This window comes from Cynocephalus volans, chromosome 16 (assembly GCF_027409185.1).
Source record: "Cynocephalus volans isolate mCynVol1 chromosome 16, mCynVol1.pri, whole genome shotgun sequence".
Lineage (NCBI taxonomy): Eukaryota > Metazoa > Chordata > Mammalia > Dermoptera > Cynocephalidae > Cynocephalus > Cynocephalus volans.
Window position 1 is genome coordinate 64,688,306 of NC_084475.1, and position 21,783 is coordinate 64,710,088.

General features: G+C 36.4%; 1 protein-coding gene and 1 pseudogene across 1 annotated transcript; one reads left to right on the forward strand and one right to left on the reverse strand.

Annotated features, from left to right (window-relative positions):
- Nucleotides 1-291: 291 nt before the first annotated feature.
- On the reverse strand, nucleotides 292-1,148 carry LOC134365005 (nucleophosmin-like; annotated as a pseudogene).
- A 4,736-nt stretch (nucleotides 1,149-5,884) lies between these two features.
- Nucleotides 5,885-10,869, forward strand: DMRTA1 (DMRT like family A1). Its single transcript, XM_063081349.1, has 2 exons — nucleotides 5,885-6,536; nucleotides 9,838-10,869. Exons 1-2 carry the CDS (start codon nucleotides 5,885-5,887, stop codon nucleotides 10,683-10,685), a joined length of 1,500 nt encoding a protein of 499 aa, XP_062937419.1. The 3' UTR covers nucleotides 10,686-10,869.
- Nucleotides 10,870-21,783: the final 10,914 nt, after the last annotated feature.

Here is a 21,783-nt window from a genome sequence, read left to right on the forward strand (position 1 = left end):
TTTAAAATTTACTTTATTAAAATATTGAGTTTATTTCACAGGTATATTTTTGTCTCCCCACCATCTACTATGTCTTATCATAACATTCCATACATACTTAAAACCAAGCAAAGTGTGGAGTTCCATCTTAAAAACTAAACAGGCATTTTTGGACAGCACATTCTTGTCAGCGGAACCTGAATGATATTTATCAAACACTGTAGGGTAATTCTCACTCTGCACTATAAAAAGGACAGCCAAATATCAACTGTTATGGCAATGAAGTAAGAAAATTTTAACCAACTGTTTAAACTATTTTCTTAGAGACTTCCTCCACTGCCAGAGATCTTGAATAGCCTCTTGGTCAGTCATCTGGAGGCAATTCTTCACATAACTGATGAACTTGGCTTCCACTTTGGGAAGAGAACCACCTTTTTCTATACTTGCTTGCATTTTTGCTTTAATGTCTTCTACAGAACTAGGTCCTTTTGGTGTTTTAGGAGTTTTTTCCTGTTTTTTGAAGGATTCTCGGCCTTTTTATCTTGGTGTTGATGGTTTTGAGTCTTTTCCATTCTTGTTTGATTTTTGTGCAATTTGGCTGGAGTATCTCATACAGATTTCTTCACTGGAGCTTTTCCTTCAGTTTCCTCCTCCTCATCATCGTCATCATTGTTATTGTCATCTTCATTGGCAGCAAGTTTTACCTTTTTCTGTGGAAGCTTGCTACCACTTCCAGGGGCAGATTGCTTTCCAGACATACTTAAGAATTTCACATCATCCTCCTCTTCATCTACTGATTCTGCATCTTTCTCCACAGCTACTAAGTGCTGTCCACTAATATGCACAGGCCCTGAGCCATACTTCAACCATAAGACAATAAGTGGCATTATCTCAAAACCCCCAAGGGAAACCATAGGCTGTACAGACATTTTCAAAGTTGCCAATGATAATTTAATTGGACTGCCCTCATAATTCATTGCCTCTGCTTCAACAATGTGCAATTCATCCTTTACACCAGCCCCCTAAACTGACTGTTCTTAAAGATAACTGGTGCTCATTTTCGTCATTATCTACCTTAAAGAGAGAATCTTTGTCAGCCTTTAGTTCACAATGGAAAAGAAGTTCTGGGGTCTCAGGGGGCTCATGTCCATGTCCATCAAATCTTCCATGGAGCGGTGGCATGCACTTAGGTGGGAGAGAAGGCAGACAGAGAGAAAAAACTACTGCTCTGCAGAACAGCCATGCAGGACAGAATCACACTAGGGACTGCATCATCCTTTTCAATCTAATGTCTTCCACTTATTTTTCTTGCCTAATTGCATTGGTCAGCATTTCAAGTACAATGCTGAATTGAAGTGATGAGAGTAGATCTCCTTGTATTGTTTCTGATCTTAGCAAAGAAGCTTTTATTCAGTCACCATTAAATATACTGTTTGCTGTAGTTTTCTTTAATTGTGATGTCTTAGTCTTATTTTTGTATCAAGGTAATATTGGTCTCATAGAACAAATTTAAAAATATTTTATCATTTAAAAAAATCTATTTTTATTTCTATATTGTATACAATTAGTACGATTTTTTCCCCCTTAACATCTGGTAAAATTCACTAGTGCAGTTATCTGATTCTTGAGTTTTCTTTGTCAGGAGGTTTTAAACTACAAAGTTAATTTCCTCAATAAATACAGGGCTTTAGGTTATCTATTTCTCATTGAGCATTGGTATGTTCCAAAAAATTGACCCATTTTATCTAGCTTATTGAATTTAATAACATAAAGTCATCTGTTATATTCCTCTTTTATTTTCTGTATAATTTGTAGTATTTTCACCTCTTTTATTCTTGATATTAGTAATGTTTATCCTGTCTTTTTTTTTCCTTGATTAGTTTAATAGATTTCAGTTTTATTGGTCTTCTTAAAGAATCAACTTTGGTTTCACTGAAGTTTTAATTATTTTCCTGTATTCTATTATTCCTGTATTCTTGTACCCATATGATATAGCAATTCCACTTCTGGGTATATACCCAAGGGAATCAAAATCATCATGTTGAAGGGATACTTGCACTCCCATTTTATTTCAGCTGTATTTACAAATAACCAAGAGTTGGAACCAACCTAAATGTCCATTGATGGACTACTACATAAGGAAAATGTAGTGTATTTACACAATGGAATACTACTCTGCTATAAAAAAAAGAAAGAAAGAAAGAAATACTGCCATTTGCAGTAACATGGATGAACTTATGAAATAAGCCAAGCATTGAAATGTAAATACCACATGTCTTCATTCTTAAGTGGGAGCTAAATAAAAATAAACAGAGAAAGAAAGAAAGATACAACAATCATAATAATATATTAAACTTTCAAAAGCAAAGAACAGAACAGAGGTTACCAAAAGTGGGAAAAGGGGAGAGGGAGAAGGGGTAAGGGAGGAATTGGTAAAGGGCCACAAAAAACGAATGCATTATATAATGTTGAATATACTAATTATCCTGATTTAAGCATCATATATTGCACACAGGTATTGATATTCAACTCTGTACCCCCACAGATATGTACAATCAACTATTTCAACTGAAAAAAAACCCATCAGGCCAAAATAAAAATAAAAATGAATAAATATGCAACGCATACTCTCTCATTTTGCAATTGTTATCTACTTCTCTATTTTTTAGAAATTTCCACGACATGTAACATCATCTAACATACTATATAGTTGTGATTACTGTTTAATTTCTGTCTTGCCTTTGCTAAAATGTGAGCTCTATGAGGGAAGGGGTCTTTCTTATCTTGTTCATGAATGTATCCCAAAAGTACCTAGGAAAGTGATTGCTTCATAGTATGTACTCAATAACAGTTTGAGTAAATTAATAAAAAGTGGATAATAAAGCAAACAAACAAAAAGAAATATAATGATCTTATATCTGAAAAGTGTTAGTAAAGTAATTAATTTTTTCCCTGGTAATATTCTTTGCTCTAAAATCTACTTTGTCTTATAATACTATACTTCAGTACTACTCCACTGTTAAGATAAATAAATACTTTTTAAAATTTTATTTCAGATTGTTTATTGCTGGTATATTAGAAATATAATGATCTTATATCAGACAAATCTCTATTAAAGTCATAAATTTTTAAAGTTTGAAGTGATCTTAGGACTATCTCACCCACCTGCTTCATTTTGCCACTAAGTGAGACTGGAGAGGGAAAGTTACTTTTCAATACCACATATCTGGTCATTAGAACTGTCCATACTTTCTGTTAAGTACTACTTGCTTAAACTTATCTCTCTTGATTTCCAGAACAATAATCTTTCCTCTCCAAGCATTGTTACCACAATGGGCCATTAACACAAAGTCCAAGATGGGATATTTATTGTGGAAATAGTTACATTTGTTATACAAATCTAACTTTGGTTCACCAACAATTTTGAATATCTATTTTTCTTCTTTCTATATTTACTTGAATATATAACAAATCTGTTGTTTTGGAGTTTACTTAAGAAAGTTCTTCTAAAATAAAATTCTCATTTTGCATTTTAAATAGGATTTCTAAATGTTCATTTTGCACTCATTTTTATTAATAAAATAATATTTGCTGAGAACATAGGTTTAAGGGACAGTGAAAACACTGTATATCTTATTATACACATTATTATTTATATATGCTGTGTCATTTAATCCTATGTCATTTAGTGCTATGTCATTTAATAGACATAATGTTTATTCTCATTTTACAGATGAAGAAACTAAAGATCAGAGTTCGATCAGGTAACTTGTTAAAACTGAACCCAGAATTTGAGAGCAACTCTTTTTAATTCCAAATTTGAGAGCAACTCTTTTTTAACTCTTTTTAAACTCCAAAACCACTAAGGCAGCATTTTCCAAACCTGTCTTCTTTGCCATATATGCATTTATCTGTGTGGATCCCTGTTTTTAATTTAAACTGACTCTCATTCTATTTAAATACATTTATTTAAAAATCATTTTCACTTCTTTAGATGGAAATCAATATCACTTGTCATAATTAAAAGGTCACAAATAAAAACAGAATTTACCTGCTAAATTCCATGTTTACTTGCTGAAGTTCTTTTTCATTGTTGTTGAAAATCACGAGTAGCAAGTCATAAAAAATATGAAGACACATTTGAATCAAACTAAACATTTCCTTTATGTAACCAGAAGGTCTTTTAAAAAATAGAAAAGGGAATAGCTTTCTCATTAGGTAATCATTGTGCTCTGATGATCACGTAGCACTAAAAACTCATCTCTCACAAGATGAATATGAGTTCCACAGTTCACTAGATTTTAGGTAGGAGTGGCTTGAATAAAGATAAAGAGGTTTGAACAAGTTTGGGTATTACAGAATCCACAGAGGTTAGTAATTCCTAGAGTGGTAATTCTCAACCTTGGTAGTATGCAATTATCACCTTGAGAGTTTCAAACATGGACCAAAAAAATCAGAATAGTTGGGTTGGGGTGTCTACTCATATATCTTTTAAAATTTCCCCAGGCAGTTCCAATGCTTAGGAAGAGTGGAACACCTCTATGACAAAATGTTTGTATGGGAGGATGGTGATGGGGGTAGCGATTGTGAGGAGTGGGCAGGCAGGAGAAAGCCCAGATCAATTAGCAACGCCTGCCCTGGATGTAAATAGGTGGAATGGTAAAAATATCACTATTACTTGCCATCTTATACAAATATAGGGCTAGAATATAAATTGTCTGTCAAGGCAGTTGGATGGATATTAGCTTGAAGAGCTGACAGAGCACTGACTCTCCCTTTCACTAAGAAAAAACACCTAGGATTTTCTGCCTCAGACTTTTTTTTGGCTTAAAAGCAATATGATATTTTCCTACAATTATAGGCATTCAATGCAGATTTTAAAAATGCATTTTATAATAGCATATTTAAAGAAAGATCTAAATGACTTTTCCCAATACTTTACAATAGAATTGTGAAGTATTTTTGAAACAGCTTTAACAGAATTGCTGACTATAAATAGTTCCAGAAAAGAGATTCATAACCACTTCTTTCAGCAACATTTCAAAATGTAATACACACAATCCAAATTTGCATTTGAAAATAAATAGAATGCACAAGAAGAATCCGAATGTGAATTAATTCCTTAATAACACCCATTGTTTTGAAACAGTCCTAAGACTCATTTAAAATAAGACATCTTTCCTGTGAGTAACAAATTTGCACTCAGTCAAACTGTGCTATCTCACTAGCATTGGCCATGCTGCCACCATAATGATCTCATCTGGAAAACTGTAAGAAAAGAACTCAAAATCCAAATCTTCAAACTTGCTTAGAAGCGTGGAGCTGGGGAAAGGAGAACTCCAATCTTAACTGAAGAAAGACAGTGAAACGGAGAGGGTGCGAAAACAATTTTTAAATATCTTAGCTATTCTAAAGTAAAAATAAATGCTAAAATAAGACACTGTGTTATTTCAGGAAAAACTGAGATTTGGAGTTGTGTGACGTTGAGGAACTCATGGGGAAGAAAGTGGGACACAAAGGCTTCTCTGGGGCGAAGGACATTTGCAGCCCATCAGGACGCTTTCTGGCGTCTCCCACCGCCCCTCCGCCCCGAAGGTCCCCTGCCTCCGCCCCCGGCCCTGCCCCGGCTTCAGCGCCTGGCCAGTAGCCCGGATGGGCGGGGTGGCCTCGCAGATCACAGCGGCACAAACTCAGCGCCCCGGGACTCGAAGCGGCTCACTGGGCAGCTGCGTCTCTCAGCGTTTCTAGCTCTAGCCAAGAAGAGCGTCAAACTTGTGTCGATCTGTGGGGGGAGCGAGCGAGACCGCCGCCCGTCCTCCCTGCCCGCCGTTCCGCCGCCTCGCGGCAGGTTAGCCGTGGAGCGCGCACTGTCCGGCTGCTTCTCCTCGCCAGAACCTTCTCGGCAATGGAGCAGTCACGGTGTGGCAGCAGAGACGGCGGCGGGAGCGGCCGAGCCCAGCGCGCCCCAGGGCTGGTGGCGGCGCCCCCTCCGACCTCCTCCACAGCGCTGCCGGTACCCTCGGGGATACCCGTTCCCCCAGCTTTCCTGCGGCCGCCCAGCCTCTTCCTGCGAGCAGCCGCCGCCGCCGCCGCGACCATGGGAAACGGGGGCTGCCCGCCGGCGACGGGGCTGGACAGGGGGGTGGGCGCGCTGGGCTGCGGCTACCCCCGGACGCCCAAGTGCGCGCGCTGTCGCAACCACGGCGTGGTGTCGGCGCTCAAGGGCCACAAGCGCTTCTGCCGCTGGCGGGACTGCGCGTGTGCCAAGTGCACCCTGATCGCCGAGCGCCAGCGCGTCATGGCCGCCCAGGTGGCGCTGCGCAGGCAGCAGGCGCAGGAGGAGAGCGAGGCCCGGGGGCTGCAGAGGCTCCTGGACCCTGGACCCGCCGGGCCCGGCCGTCTGGCGTCCGCACGCAGCGGCCGAACGGAGAATCCTCAGGCTGCGGGCGGCCCTGCGGCTGTGGCTGCGCTGGGACTGGGTGTCTTGAGACAGGCTAGCGGTCTGGCACCCCCGGCTTTTGAGGTTTTCCAGCAAGATTATGCAGAGAAAAAACAAGGTGAGTCGGGCTCTTGTTTGCTCGTTGCACAAGAAAGTGATTGTTCTGGAGAAACAGTTTAAAACGAGCAGCTGGAGGCAGGCAAGAGAAGTTGCTTAAAAGAAACACCTAAGTTCTGGAAGACTGCTCTAAAATATGGACGTTAATGAGGGTGTTAGAGATCCGTCACCTTCACTTTGGAACGGCTTACTGTTTGTTCCTTTAGATAATCGGATAAGATAATGAAAAAGTGAAGCGTGGGTGTTCACAGACGAGCAATTCGCCCCGGGAATGGAATTATTTACGCGCAAGTTGCTGTGACTTTCTCTGTGAGTAGAACTTCAAGCAGGCATTGAGAGAAAACCTTAGTGAGAGGTGCTGTGTTTCGAGCTTGCTCTGTGCTCTTTAAGCTATAAAACCAAAGTTAACCTGATATTGCGTGGGAACCTAGTGTTTGGGTGTGCAGTTCTTTACCCGTGCAGCAAACCTTTGGCGCCTGCTAGAAGTGGGGATGAGACTAAAATCTACCAAACCGTCTTGTTTTTCCTCCCTTGCCTTTAAATCTTCAAGCATTCTTCAACCCAACTGTTTGTCAACCTCCAAAAGTGTAGAAAGCACTAATATTTGAAGTTTTAGTTCTTTCCACAGGAAAGAAATTTAGGTTTTCCAGATTTTCGAAACCATTAGTGCAAATGTCAAATTTCAATATCGGAGATTTCTAATCCAAGGAGTTTTCATTTTTTCCTCTATTTATTGACTGCAAATCAATTACCTTTATCTCCTGTGTTTAATAATATAAAACTATACCAAATCAGGTTTTCCTGTTAATGTAACTCCCATTGTATTTTAGAGAATTTCATATTCCTCAACAGGGCCTTCTAGCAATAAAAATATCATTTCGATGTTTTTGTAAAAGTCCATGACAGGTTATATCATATGAAATTATGTGATAATGATACAATAAATTGTTAGAAACCTTCCCTGAATTGTGAAAATTGCAGATCTTAACAGATCACAGGATGTATTTTTTTAAAAAGACTATCTCTGTATTGAAATGAAGCATATACCAGTTTGTGTTTGCCTATGCCAACTTTTTGCACATGTTCTAGTTTACCTCAGTAGACAAAATAGACTTTAAACATTTCTCATAAAAGATCAAGTAGGGCTGAAGAAAAAAGTTATTAAGTGAAACTGCTATAAAAGAGTAGCAAAGGTTAGAACTACACTGATAGTGCAAGACATTGATTTATGTAATTTTTTTTGTACTAAAGTGTTCTGTTTTATAGGGCTAATTATTTTATTTTATTCTCCGACCTCAGGTGACCCCCCTATGAAAAGCAAACCAATTTTTGAGAGGCTACTTCAATGGCTTTCTAAATTGACCACCTCCTCTTACGCAATATCCATGAACTGTAGTAAGGTAGTCTATTTAATTTACTCATTCATTAGACAAAGACTAATAGTGATTCAGATGTGAGTAAGATTTTCCTACACAAGATTTTTCCTAGACTTTATGCTCAAAAGAAGGAAGACTATATATATCTAAAAATTACAATACAAAGCATAATATGCAAAGATAAATGCAATAGAAATAAAATAAGCTATAGAAGTTGAGAGAACTAAAAGGTAATGTAAATTGTATTACAGTATTTTAAAGAGGCCTTATTTTCTTAATAGTCTTATGCAATGGGTATTCCATTCCATAGATGGTACCATGAGTACAATATAGTGAGAATTATTTTATGCATAAATGGCTGTGCAGATAAAGCGTTGATATTTTACATGTTTGGGAGCATAGGTAGTGAATCATATTTATAAGTAAAATGAAATGGAGAGGCAATGCCAATCTATCTCCACTTGGCAGGTATCATTAGAAAGTTTTATTGTATTATTTAAATTTGAAAATGCTAGAGAGTCTATAGTTTTTGCAGTAGCAATATACTTTCTTTCATCATATGTTTGATGTAGTGATAGTATTTTGACCCTCAAAGTGTTACATTACACACACTTACTTTAATTAAAAAATAAACTACAGATATTTCTTTGGAATTTAAGACCGCTCCTTAAGAAAACTGGAGAAACACGAGAATATTGCAAATCATGGTTGCGAATCACTGATTTAGGCAATATTTATTTTGTTATATTCGTAAACTTTGTAGAAAAAGAAAGCTGGACAGAAATACTATGCATATCTCACTTGACAATTTGCCCTTTCAGAGATAAAATATATCTATAGGTAAGAAGAAATGTAAATCAAAATAAAAGTTATCTAGTAAACGTGTGCATTGTTATTATTTTCCTGGTGTTAGCCTGGCAAAAAGGTATTAAAATGGTCTTGTTTTATTAATATGCTTAACTTGTTGAGATAGAAAAAAAAAAAGATTTTTGTGTAAAGACGCTTTTAGAAAATTGCCCTTAACATTGGAGGGGGGTTATGATTTGAAGTAAAAACCTAATATGCCATTTTTACAAGACACTTTGAAGATCCATATAGATTGAAACGGTGTGGTTTATAATTTTCTTTTCAAAATACTTTGGTCAAGCCATTTTCCTGAATTTCTTAGAGATGAAAAAGAAAGTACATATTTCATAAAGGATTATGAAAAAATAACAAGTCTGTATCATCTCTCACATAAAATGAAATATTCAAGCTCTAGTATGATTTGAAATTGATACAGCAGTAGTCATTATTAGTTTAAATTTGAAATGAAATGAATTTTTTAACATTATTCAAATAACTTAATTGGAACCTGAAATATGAGCATAAAAACCAGTTACTGAAATTTAGATTTAGTGATTAAATAGAATATTCATTTTCAAACTAAGATTTTATTTTATTTCATTTGTTTGATTTCTTATCTAAACCTAATCATTTTATTTAGTTCTTTTTACATAGTGTCATAGTGGGGAAAAACTCACTTAAGTAACAACAAAACTTGGGTGACATTTAGGAAATTCCCAAACCACCACTATGGGGCAGACAGTGTGCAATATTGGTGTTATGTTTTGGGTAAACACTTTTGGATAAAAATAGACTCTCATTTTCTGAGTCCTAAATACTACCACATTTATATACTGTATATCTTTGTGATCCTGAAATGACATAAGAAATAGTATTTTTTTTCGCCACTATTCTAGCACTTGCATTTCTGAATGATCTTTTAAATTTGAATTATTCATTAAAATGCCTTAGAATGAATAAATATTCCTAATATTTTATGAGTGAATGGATTATTTTGTCTAGCATTATTTTTGAGTGGATAGTGCTATGTTTTGGTAAGTTTTCCCTATATTTGATTTTTTTTCTTTTTGTCCTGTCTAGAACAAAAAGAGAGTGAGTGTGACTCATGCCAGAGTGGACAAGAAGAACCGCCTTCCAAATCCCATCAACTTTCTCTGGTATCATCTCCTACGTCTAATGGTGTCATTGGGAAACAAAGCATCAGATCATCTATTTTAGAATACTCAAACAAGCATGATAGCATCCTGTCTCCTCACCCTGAAGAACAATCAGGAGGTGAAGAGAGTCCCAGATCTTTATCATCTTCTGATCTGGAATCAGGAAATGAAAGTGAATGGGCCAAAGACTTTGCTGCTACCAGAGCCAGCCTTCCCACAGTGTCCTCAAGACCGAGAGACCCTCTTGATATCCTTACCAAGATTTTCCCAAGTTACAGGCGCAGCCAGCTAGAAGACATTCTACAGTTCTGCAAAGGAGATGTGGTTCAAGCCATTGAACAGGTTTTAAATGGGAAAGAATACAAGCCAGACCCCAGAGACGTAGCAAGCACAAGAGAATTGGAAAATACAGCTTTTCAGAGAGCTTCGAATTTTAGTCTAGCTGGAATTGGTTTTCGAACTCTACCTAATAAATCAGCTTTCTCTCCTCTTCAAACCACATCTGCTCCTTATGGAGGTGATTCGGGTCTCTACAACTTACATCCTAGATTAGGTATCAGTCCATTACGGCTGGCATATTCTTCTCCAGGAAGAGGACTATCTGGTTTTGTGTCACCCTACCTAACACCTGGGTTGGTGCCAGCATTGCCTTTTCGGCCAACTTTGAATTATGCCTTTTCAGGGATGATTAGGGATTCTTCCTACTTTCCCAGTAAAGACTCTATAACTAGCGGTAGACTGTATTCCAGACTGAATCAGGACAGTCTGTAATAAATCTACCCATTCTTCCTTTCTGGAGTATGTCTAGAAGCATGCAATACACACGCACACACACACACACACACACACACATGCACCCTTATTGATGTACCTGAATATGTGTGTGAGTGGATTACCAGGCCTTAGAAATGCTATTATTTTTTTTTACAAGCAATATAATAGACATTAGATCTGAAGACTCTTTTTTAGCATTTAAGTGAAAGAAGCATTTGAACGTTATATGTGCCTTGGCTAAAGCTATTTCAAGAATTTTTTTTACTTTAAACTAAGAAATTTTCTCTCTAAGTTATCTTTTGTGAAATTCCTATTTTAAAACTATACTTGTTTTTATTTTATTGAAAAGTGGGTCTTATAGTTGTAAAATACATCTCTAAGTGTAAAGCAAATCAGCATAATATAAAATGAACTAAAAGGAAGAATTGAAAAATTGAGGTAATTCCAAGTAGTTATTATTTTAAAATTTTTTCTTCTGTTTCTTATTCACAGGAGAGAAAAAAAAGTTACTAAAAGTATTTTAAAATATTTTATTTGCAGTTAAATGATTAGTAATAAGTAAAACTTTTGAGAATTTTGGACTCCTTATACTTTTCTGAATGTCTTATTTTTCATTCTTATTTGCCATTTGTGAAAACAAGTGCAATTAAAAAAACGTCTCTTTAAAGTTAACGTTGTGAATTTACACAAAGGCCTGTGAAGTAAATCTTAGGAAATGAGACTGCGCCATCTTCTGTCCACTATCCTAATTGCAACTCAGTTCTAAAGAGTATGAATTGTTTGTTTCCTAATAGTTTAAGCTAACCATTTTTTGAAATAATCATTTTGGATCATGCTACATTAAAATTTTTGCATTGTAAAGTGCACATATACTGTGGATAAGGTTTTTAATTTTTCAGTGTGCTCATGCCTGAATCTGGAAAAAGTATCCCTTTCCATATGTTTGGGACAAGAATATGGCAACCATTCTTAAAAGTAAAAATTTTATTCAGAAAACTAAAATAGCTGCTCAAATAAATGTTGACTGACTCTAGATAGGTGATGTTTAATGCATGGAAGAGACGTGAGACAAATAAGATTTCCAAAGGGAAAAAATTGCCATTAAATTTTAGAGGTATTCTTGAGATTTTAGAAATACTTTTTGTTTTCTATCTGCAACATTTGAAAGCTATTTATTTCAGTCAGTGGAAAGTACCTGGGGAAACTGCTTACAAAACAACTTTGTGAAATTTTCTTTATATGTCGTGATTTTTTAGAAAGAACAGTATCTTCATTGTTGTTAGGAATAAATGGAAACCCAGGTGTGGTAAAAGATAATTGATTAATCAGATGGTATAAACAATTTGAGCAGCATGATTCAGTAAATATTTCTTTAATTATATGTATGTGTATGTGTATAGGCATATATGTTATATATAGACATATACTAAAGCCCTACCAATTCTATTATCATGAAGGCTTTTCCATGAAGCCAATGAGAATATATTTCTAAAACACATTTAAAAAAAATAATAATAAAGCATATTTTGCTAGAAATTATCATATTAAATTACTGCAGAGTATCTGATGCTGATTTAGGATGTAAATATGTTTAATAGATTATGCATTAATTTTAATGGTGTGAATGTGAGAAAGCAGATCCTGTAAAATTTTAAAGTATTCAATGTTCATTTATTATAAAAACTGTCTTAATTCTAAGCCTAAATCATAGTACAATATATGGCAAGTAGTTGATGTTCAATTTATATATGCAGAGTAAAGAAATCATTTTGGATAAAAGTTCTCTTTGAGACTCTGATAAAGCCAAAAACTCTACAAAATGGCCTAGAGGCACACAGTTCTGTACATGATCTCATGGGGTTCTTCCATCTCCTTAATGCTGTTCAGGTTAGAATCCTTGGTGATTTTTATGTTGTTTCTATAGCATTAATTCACTTATTAAATACTATTTTTTTTTTAAAGTCCTAGATCCTATAGAGGAAACCAAATGTAAAATATTGTGTTCTTTTGAACTGAAAAGAACATCCATTTTAGGCAGTATTCATTTTTTTAAAAAATAATCTTATAATCTTAAAACAAGTTAATTTGCATCGTGCTTTATATATTCCATATCTTTTATAATAATTCGAGGACTTAACTAGTCTTAAAAAATAGGTCATTTGTGCAACCATTAAATGGTATGTGAGGAAACTGAGCCTCAACAGTAATATTATCCATTCCCAAGGTTAATAGTACGAGTCATCAGGAGTGGAGTTACTTACTTCAGCAATTTCAGACTATAAGGTTCAAGGAAGGATTCATGTCTGTTTTGTCCACTCACAGCTTTTACAGTGTCTAATACAGTATAGTGCTCAAATAATAGTTTTCTACTGACTGAATTAAATAAAAGATGAAATCACCTACTTCGCACCATGCACTACACTAGACACAAGAGATAAAGATTAAGATACAAGACCTTGCCTCAAGTTGCTCATGGTCTATATTGCTTACAAAAACAACCCACCAACCAATGTTGGTACTATTTGATAATGTTAGTGAGTTCCTTGTAATCTTGACATTTATGTCCATCCATGCTGCTGAGGCCTGAACTCCTAAGACACTAATTAGGGATGGGAAGGAAGGGGGATATAGTTTGAGAGCAAGAATATGACAAATATGAATTGGGTTTATTTTTCATGGTGTAGAGGGCATAGAAGGAAAAAATTTCATGCAGAGAAAACTCAAAATAACATAAGAAATGACTTTTTCTCAGTTAAGAATTGTCCAAGACCGAAATGGCTGCCTTGTAAGACAATTCGTCCCATATTTATTGAGAATACCATGTAGATAACACCAATCAGACACCTGATTGATGGGATTTTTTATTACTGCTCCAGTATTGGGACTGAATCATTAATAAGCTAATCCAAAACATGATAAGTATTTGTTAAGTGAATGAATGAATTTCAATTCTAAGACCATGACAATAAAAACAGCCAACCATTATTTGTCAGTAAAAGAGTGCAGTTTTTCTCATCAGAACTTTTCCTATATAGCTTTCTGAGAGCAGGTGACACAGAACGCTGAGCCTGATTTACAAGGGATTCAGATCGAAGTTAGTGTGAGGTATATAGGCATGAGAAAAAGCAGGAGGGCTTAAAGAAGACATGGACAGCACTGAAGATGAACTTTAATAAAACTTCTATAGAGTACACACTAATGTCCTCCTAGAAGGAACACTTGCTTTGGAGTTGAGGAGACCTAGGATGGACTTATCAGCTGTACCACTTGTGCGGGTTACTTACACTCTCTGGGCATTTGTTTCTTCTCAGTAAAACAAGGAATAATATCTAACTTGTAAGATTCAGGGAAATAAAAGACAGCTTAGGTAAACTGCAGAAGACAGCAATATTTATATACTTGATGCTGAGTAAATAACTCTCACTGTGACTACTTTGTATTAAGAAATTATCTTTGCTCCCTGGTGGCCATCTCTCCACAAGGAGTACTGTAATTGCATTTAATCCACTTAGTGGAAGTGGAACCCAAAGGGCAGCCATCACCAGAGGCACATATAGGTTTAGTTCCAGATTCCTGTTTGATTGTTCTTTCATAGGTGAGCCACACTTTCTTCACATATTATTGTATATGTTATTTGGATTCTTTAAAGGGGTATGTGAAGAAAATGAACAGCAAAACCACAGTTTTGTGCTCATGCTACATTTGTCTTTCAGGAAAACGGAATCTTTATAAGTATGTGTGGAAATAAGGGGGTTATAGAAATTTGACCCAACACAAACCAAAAAGGAGCTGGGAAGGGAAAGTCTGGAAGAGGCAAACTGGCAGATCAGAGAATCACTAATTAATCTGCTTAAAGCACTGGTGTGGGTGGACAATGGTAAGCTGTGAAGAAAATCTGTGGAGTCCAGCTATCCAGTTATTCAGGTGGTTCCCAGGTAGGGGCTGTAAATGTGGTCTGTAGGAAGCTCCTTTGCAGCACAGTTGCAAGGTCTGTGGGTTTGCAAGTAAGCACTGGGTGGGGGGCCTGCGCCACCATGGGTCAGCGAGGTCAGCGGGCAGGAAGAAAGCAGGATGTGGAATGAAGTGAGAACAGCCTGGAAATCAGTGGCTATCCGAGCTTGATGACTCTGTTTCACTCCTACCTTACATATCTCACCATAATTCCTTTTGGGGACGACTCTCACTCTGAACAAAACAGGAAAGTGGGTTCTGGGAAATGTAGTTCTCAGTCTTAGCCAAACTGACTCAGCACAGTATAGTACAGTGTACTCCTTGTCAATGTGGCTTCCATACTCACTGATGTTAAACACAGTTACTTCCAAACAAGGGCAAAAACAAACAAAGGCATTCTTTCACCTAAAATTGACAAAACTATTCTTTGTACAACAAAAACATGCTAAACCTCTCCCCACAACAGGATGCAAAAAGTGATGTATCCATCTTTGAGTTTTGTTCATTCCTTTTGTAACTAGTCAAATCCCCTCTTGAATAGCCCATAAATTTAATTCTGAGATATAGTCAACCACTATTAATAAATATTTGTTAGTGTAGGGAATTGGGAAAGGGGGAAATTGATACACACACCCACACACACATATATACTTACTTTGAAGTAACAAAGAAATGAATGCTCCTATCTCCTGGAGATCTCATGATTGGTAATGGGACCATCACTGGTCATGGGATCACAGATGTATTTACAACTTTCTTTTTCCACTACCCATTTTATATTTCCTTTGTTCCCAGAAAGTGTGTCAGTTAATTGTGGTTACTAATTTGATGGGGTAACCCAGCTCCTCAATTCTGAAGAGTGTGGGACATTACTGATCCTGCCTCTATTAGGTTGTTGTAGCTTTCTATTAGCTTTTACCACAAAATATTAGAAGACTAAGTGACACTCGAGCATCTCCTGTATACAGGCGATACTATTTCTTGCCTCTTTCCTGTTGTGTCATTGGCATGAGGTGCCCCAAATAGCCAGTGTTAGTCTCAGGTTCCAATACAATGTTGTATTCCCTTATGGAACTAATTCTTCTTTGGGAAGTGAGACCTCTAAACCAAAAAAAAAAAAAAAAAAAAGCTAAAAGTTGTAGGGAAAGGGAACAAAAACAGTAGTGAATGATTAGGATTTATATAAAAGGACCCATTCTTACATCTACCCTGTGATTCCCAGACTTATGCATCCTGGGTATAGGAGAAACATCACTACATATTTATAACTGATTCATAGCATATTCTACACCCAGAAAGACATTATTCCTGCTCCAGACAGTGCTTTCACCAGCTGGTACCATAACTGAGTCTTCCAAAGGCCATTCCATAATTTTAATAGGCCAGCTGTTTCAGGATAAGGAGAGCGTGATTATACCAGTGAATTCCATGAGCATGAGCTCAATACTGTACTTCATTTGCTATAAAATGAGTTTTGTCACAGTAATGTTGTTTGGAGTACTATGAAGGTGAAAAGGCATTCTGCAAGCACACAGATAGTGGTTTCAGCAGAAACATTAAAGGCAGGAACGGCAAAACCGTATTCAGCATACGTATTTTTTTCCAGTGAAACAAAGAGCTGCTCCTTCAATGATGGAAGTGATCCAATGTAATCAACCTGCCACCAGGTGGCTGGCTGGTTCCCCAGGGCAATGTTGCCATTTCTGAGGCTCAGTGGTGATCTCTTGGCAGGTTAGGTACTCAGCAGTGACTCTAGCCAAATTGGCTCTGGTGAATGAAAGTCACGTTGCTGAGCCCATACGTAAGCTCCATCTCTGCTTCCATGATCATTCTCTTCATAAGCCAATTGAGTAATTATGGGGATTAAGGGTCACCTTGTTCATGTGATTACTAAGATATTCCTCTTCAGAAGCTTCTCTTTGGTGAACATTTTTATGTGACAAACATATCCTCATATTTTGTGCCCATTTAGTGAGATCATTGCACATACCTTTTCTTAAGACCTTGTTAATGATTTTCCAATAATGTTTCTTCCAAGTTGCTGACCATCCAGCCAAACTGTTAGCCATTGCTCATGACTCATTCTAGATATGCATCATTATCCATCTCTCTCCAGGCAAAATAACAATCAGATGCACAGCTTGAAGATCTTCCCATTGGAAAGATGGTGTTCACCACTGTCCTTTATGGCCACACCTGTAGTGCTGCAGCTGTCCACCTCAGATAGTGCCACAACAGTGTACAGAACTGTTTATCTGTGCAAAAGCATCAAATTGTTCTTCCTCATTGTGCTGTCACAGACAATTCCACATGAGAGAGTGTAGGCAATGTGGCAGGAGTAGAAACCATGGGAATTGAGCCACTTTTAATACAACTTATTTGTGACTTCAAAACCTGTGGAGAAAAACCAATCTATTGCTTCCACTTGATGGAGGACTGCTAAATAAGACTTGGTGAGTTAGACAACACCATGTTAATATGAATAGTTAAGGTCACATGGTTGGATGATGGTCAATACTAAGTATTAGGACTCTAGTAGGACCCTGTAACAAGGAGGAAACTCTTCCTAAAAAGAATAATTTTCGGCAGAGAAAGCAAAACTCTTCTCCAAAGTCTGAGAGGGGTGCACTGTGACTTATCTATAAGGGCTCATCAAAGGTTTCCCGTAGAATCCCTAACTGCCATAGACCCTTCAGACACTGTTGGGTCTGCTGGGTTATATGGCCCAAATGGCAAGACAGGTTGAACAGCAGCTTGGTTCTGTTGCAGAGCCTCCTTTGGATCTGGGTCTGACTCAAACCTGACAGCTTATTGGGTTATTTGGTAAGTGGGTTGAAGTAAGATGCCCATATCAGGTAACTATCGCAACCCAAATCCAGAGGTCCATCTATTAGAGATAGCAGGCACCAGATGCAAAAACATGTTCTCCATGTGATAAGCCATGTTTCAATATGCACCAGACCTCTGATCCCTAGAAATTTCACAGATATGACATGCCCCAGGATTTTTATGTGGTTTATTCTCTTAGCCTCTGACATGTGCATGTCTTAACAAGAAATCTAGAGTATTTTCTACTTTCTGCTTACCAGGCTCAATCAACATGATATCATTGATGTCCTGGGCTTCCTCAATGTCCTAGAGAGTAGAGAAGTAATCAAGTTCCTGGTGGACCACATTATATCAGAGTGCTGGAGAGTTGATATAGCCCTAAGGATGGGTACTAAAGTGTATTACTGCTTCTGGTGTCTTTACTAACAAGTATTAGAGAAAAAATGTTTATGAGATCAGTAGCTTAAAATTAGGAAAAAAAAAAAAAAAAAAAAAAGACTGTGGTGATTTCCTCCAATAAAGTGACCATGTCTGAAAATATAGCTACAGTTGTAGGTGCTACCTAAGTTTATGATACTGCATTGTCATTCTTCAAGAACCATCTGCTTTCTCCACAGGCCAAATAGATTAGTTGAATGGGGATGTGGTAGGACCCTTTCAGTCCTTGATGGTGGCACAAACTTTGGCAGTCCATTCAGGAATGTGCTATTGCTTTTGTTTCACTACTTTAGTAGTGAGTGAAAATTCTAGAGACCTTCATTTGACATTTTCTATAGTACTAGTCTTCAATCCATATGACAAGGATCCAGTGTGCAGACTCTGCCAGTTGTTGAGTGTATCTGTTCCAACTATGCTTTTCAGAAATGAGGAAATAAACACAGGATAATTTGGGGAACCCACTGGGCTCACTGCGAGATGAACCTTAATCAAAATGTCATTGATGATTAAACCTTACTCTTCTGCTTAATCCTATCCAGACTGGTGGACCACAATGGTAGTTTGGGTTCCCAGGGAATAGTTATTGTCTGGTAAACCCTGAAAAATATGATAATTTTCCTTTTCCAAATGTATGGTCACCTGGTAAATTAGTTCAGGTCCTTTTGGAGAAAGCTAAAATGATTATTTACAGTGCAAATTTATCAAAAGTGTAACAAGATCTCTACTTCAGGGGAACGCATACTTATTTTCTGCAAGAGGCTTTGGGTCTATAAACAGTTTCAAGTCTTGAGGGGCTATGACTTTCTAATGTGATAATTCAAGAGACTTATTTTCATCAACCTTATAACTCTTCCACTTAAACAAATCAAGTATGATGTTAGCAGGGTACTCACCTATTTCAGTTCCACAAGCACAAGATTGATTAGTCAAGGTCAAAGATCTCTGCACTTTAAATCCTTATGGTTACTGCTTTAGCCCTTTCTTTCTTTCTTCTTTTTTGTCTTTTAATAGAATTCATGCCCATTTTGTGTCTGGCATAGAAGAGTAATGACTTCTGCTTCCTTTCTGCCTTGTAAATCTTGCAGAAGTTTCTCTTTTGGCCAACTTTAACTTGAAACCACAAAGGAAAGGAAATTCTGGTAAACTTAGTTTCCAGCCTTAGCCAATTTGATGCAACATGATCAAACATATCACGTTATAAAATTCATATTTTTCCAATTTTTAAAAATTTTATAGTATTATGAAACTTTTTTCTCACTCTGAATCAAAGTTTGGGCATATGTTAAATATGGAAAACCAATAGTAGTAAAAACCTAGTTAAGGTCTTTAATTTCTGGTCCTATTGATGTTTTAACTCTTTTTAAAAAAATTATTTATGGTGAGATAATTTTACAATTTCACACAGTTATAAAAAATAGTACAAGGATATTCCATATGCCCTTTAGCTAGTTTCTCCCACTGGTAACAACTTTAATAATTTTAGTATAATATCACCAATTGACATTGACATCATCCACAGCTCATGCATGGATTTCATTCAAGGCAACATATAAAGTCAAGTGGATTTTTTGGCATAGAAAAACATCATTTGAAACATATTTTAAAAGAATAATTCTAGCTGTAGTGTGGAGAATAATCTGTTAGAAGCAAAGAAAGGACCAATAAAACAAGTTTGCAGGTTATTGCATAAAGCAGATAAAAGATGATGGTGACTTAGAAGAGGATTGTAAGAAAAGAGACAGATGTGGTAAGTACTGCTCAGATTGTAGAAACATTTTGAATGCAGAAGTGACAGGTTTTGCTTATGGATTGGGGGTAAGGAATAAGAGAAAGAAAGACAGCAAATCGGCCTCTAAAGTTTTGTCTAAACAACCAGGTTAAGTGGAGTTCCCGTTTACTAAAATGAGAAAGACTGTAAACTTGCTTATTTTTATGGCACTCAGGCAGTCTGAAAACTTCAAAGAATGATTGTCCTACAGGCCATCTTTTTGGCCCAATGGGGTTAATTTAAAATTTAAAAAACCAATTAAAGAAGAAGTGTCATCAACTTTTTTTCTCATCTCCTCCTTCCCTGTTGGGAAAGAAGAAAAAAATGCTCTCAAATAATTTGTGAGTAAAAAGTGAAATTTCAATGGAGTATATGTGAAAATACTTAGAAGTGAGTAATAGCTACAAATTACTACACTGGGTTATGCAGCTCAAGAGGGTGAGAGAAGAAACTCTGTAGCTTTAAATATATTATTTTTAAAGATTTTTATAAATAATCAAATAATTTAGTTCTAGAAGCTAGCAAAGAACATGAAATAAATCTGAGAAAGGGGAAGGGAATTATACAGGTAGAAGTAGAAATTAATAAAGTAGAAAAAACTAACAAAAGTGAAGATCAAAAAAGCAAAGACTTGTTTTATGAAAATATTAATAGCCAGACAAATCTCTATTGAAATACCCACCAAGAAAAAAAGAGAGAAGGCAAAAATAAAATATATTACAAATAACATAGGAGACAGGACACCAGATACAGCAGAGAGGAAATAAATCATGGCAATATCAAGAATGCTATTTTTTTTTTGAAAATTACTTTAATTGTGAACATTTTTAGAAATTATTTAAAAATTGGTGGAATTGAGAATTTAAATAAATGGAATGTGTAATTATAAACAAAACAAAACAAAACAAAACCCCAGTCCTCTACTTCCTTGAGAACATCAGATCCACAGAGCTTCTGGCAAGTTGTACCAAACATTCAAGGAACATATGATCTCTATCTTATGCAAATTCTTTAATAACACAGAACAAGAGAGAATGTTTGTTAAACTTGATATCTGAGGTATATCTTGATGGCAAAACATGATAAATGCTGAAAAGAAAAATGTCTTTATGCAAAAGTTTTAAATCAAGGGAAATTAGAAAATCAAAGTCACTACGTATTTAAAAATAATACACTTTAACAATATATTTCAGGAATACATAGACAGCTTAAAATTATTAAACTTACCAGCATAATTTCTCACATTAATAAATTTAAAAAAATTATCTACAGATGTTGGAAAATTTTGATACATTTCAATACTAGTGGTATTGTTTGAATATTTGTCCCCTCCAAAACTCATGTTGGAACTTAATCTCCAACATGGTATTTGAAAGGTGGGGCCTTTAAAAGGTGATTGGATCATGAGGCCTGTACTGTCATGAATTAACTAATCCATTCATAAATTAAAAGTTTAAAGATTTAAAGGTTTATCAGAGAGTAGACTGGAGAGTCTTATAAGGAGAGAAAGAAAGCATGTGGAAGTGCACACTTGCACAGCGCTCATTACACAATAACCTGCATCACCTCAGGACTCTGTAGAGAGTCCCCACCAAGAAGAAGGCCCTCACCAGATGTTCCTCCTGGACCTTGGATTTCCCAGCCTCCAAAGCTGTAAGAAGTAAATCTTATTTTTCAATAAACTATCCAGTTTCTGTTATAAGCAACAGAAAACAGACTAACACAGCTAATTTATAATAAACCTTTTACATAACTAAAAATAGAAACTGAGAATGACTTATTTTTACTGAATGGTTACCATGTTCCCATCTTTATTTTATGTATATGCCTCAGTCTTCTTTTCTGACAAATGGGATAATAATAACACCTTGCTCAGAAGACTGTTGGGTGTGGGGGAGGTAGATTAAAAAATTTAAAAAAACCACACCTACATCAATCACTTCAACAATGAGTAGTAGCATTAAGGCTTTGTAAATGAAACAATTTTAAAAAGATTTACAGTTTGGATGACAAAACAACTCATTTGTTCTTGGAAAATGGCGCGATATCCCACAGCCCTGTGCTTCAGATTTTTAGATGGTGGCAACAGCAGGCATTAGGAGATGTCGG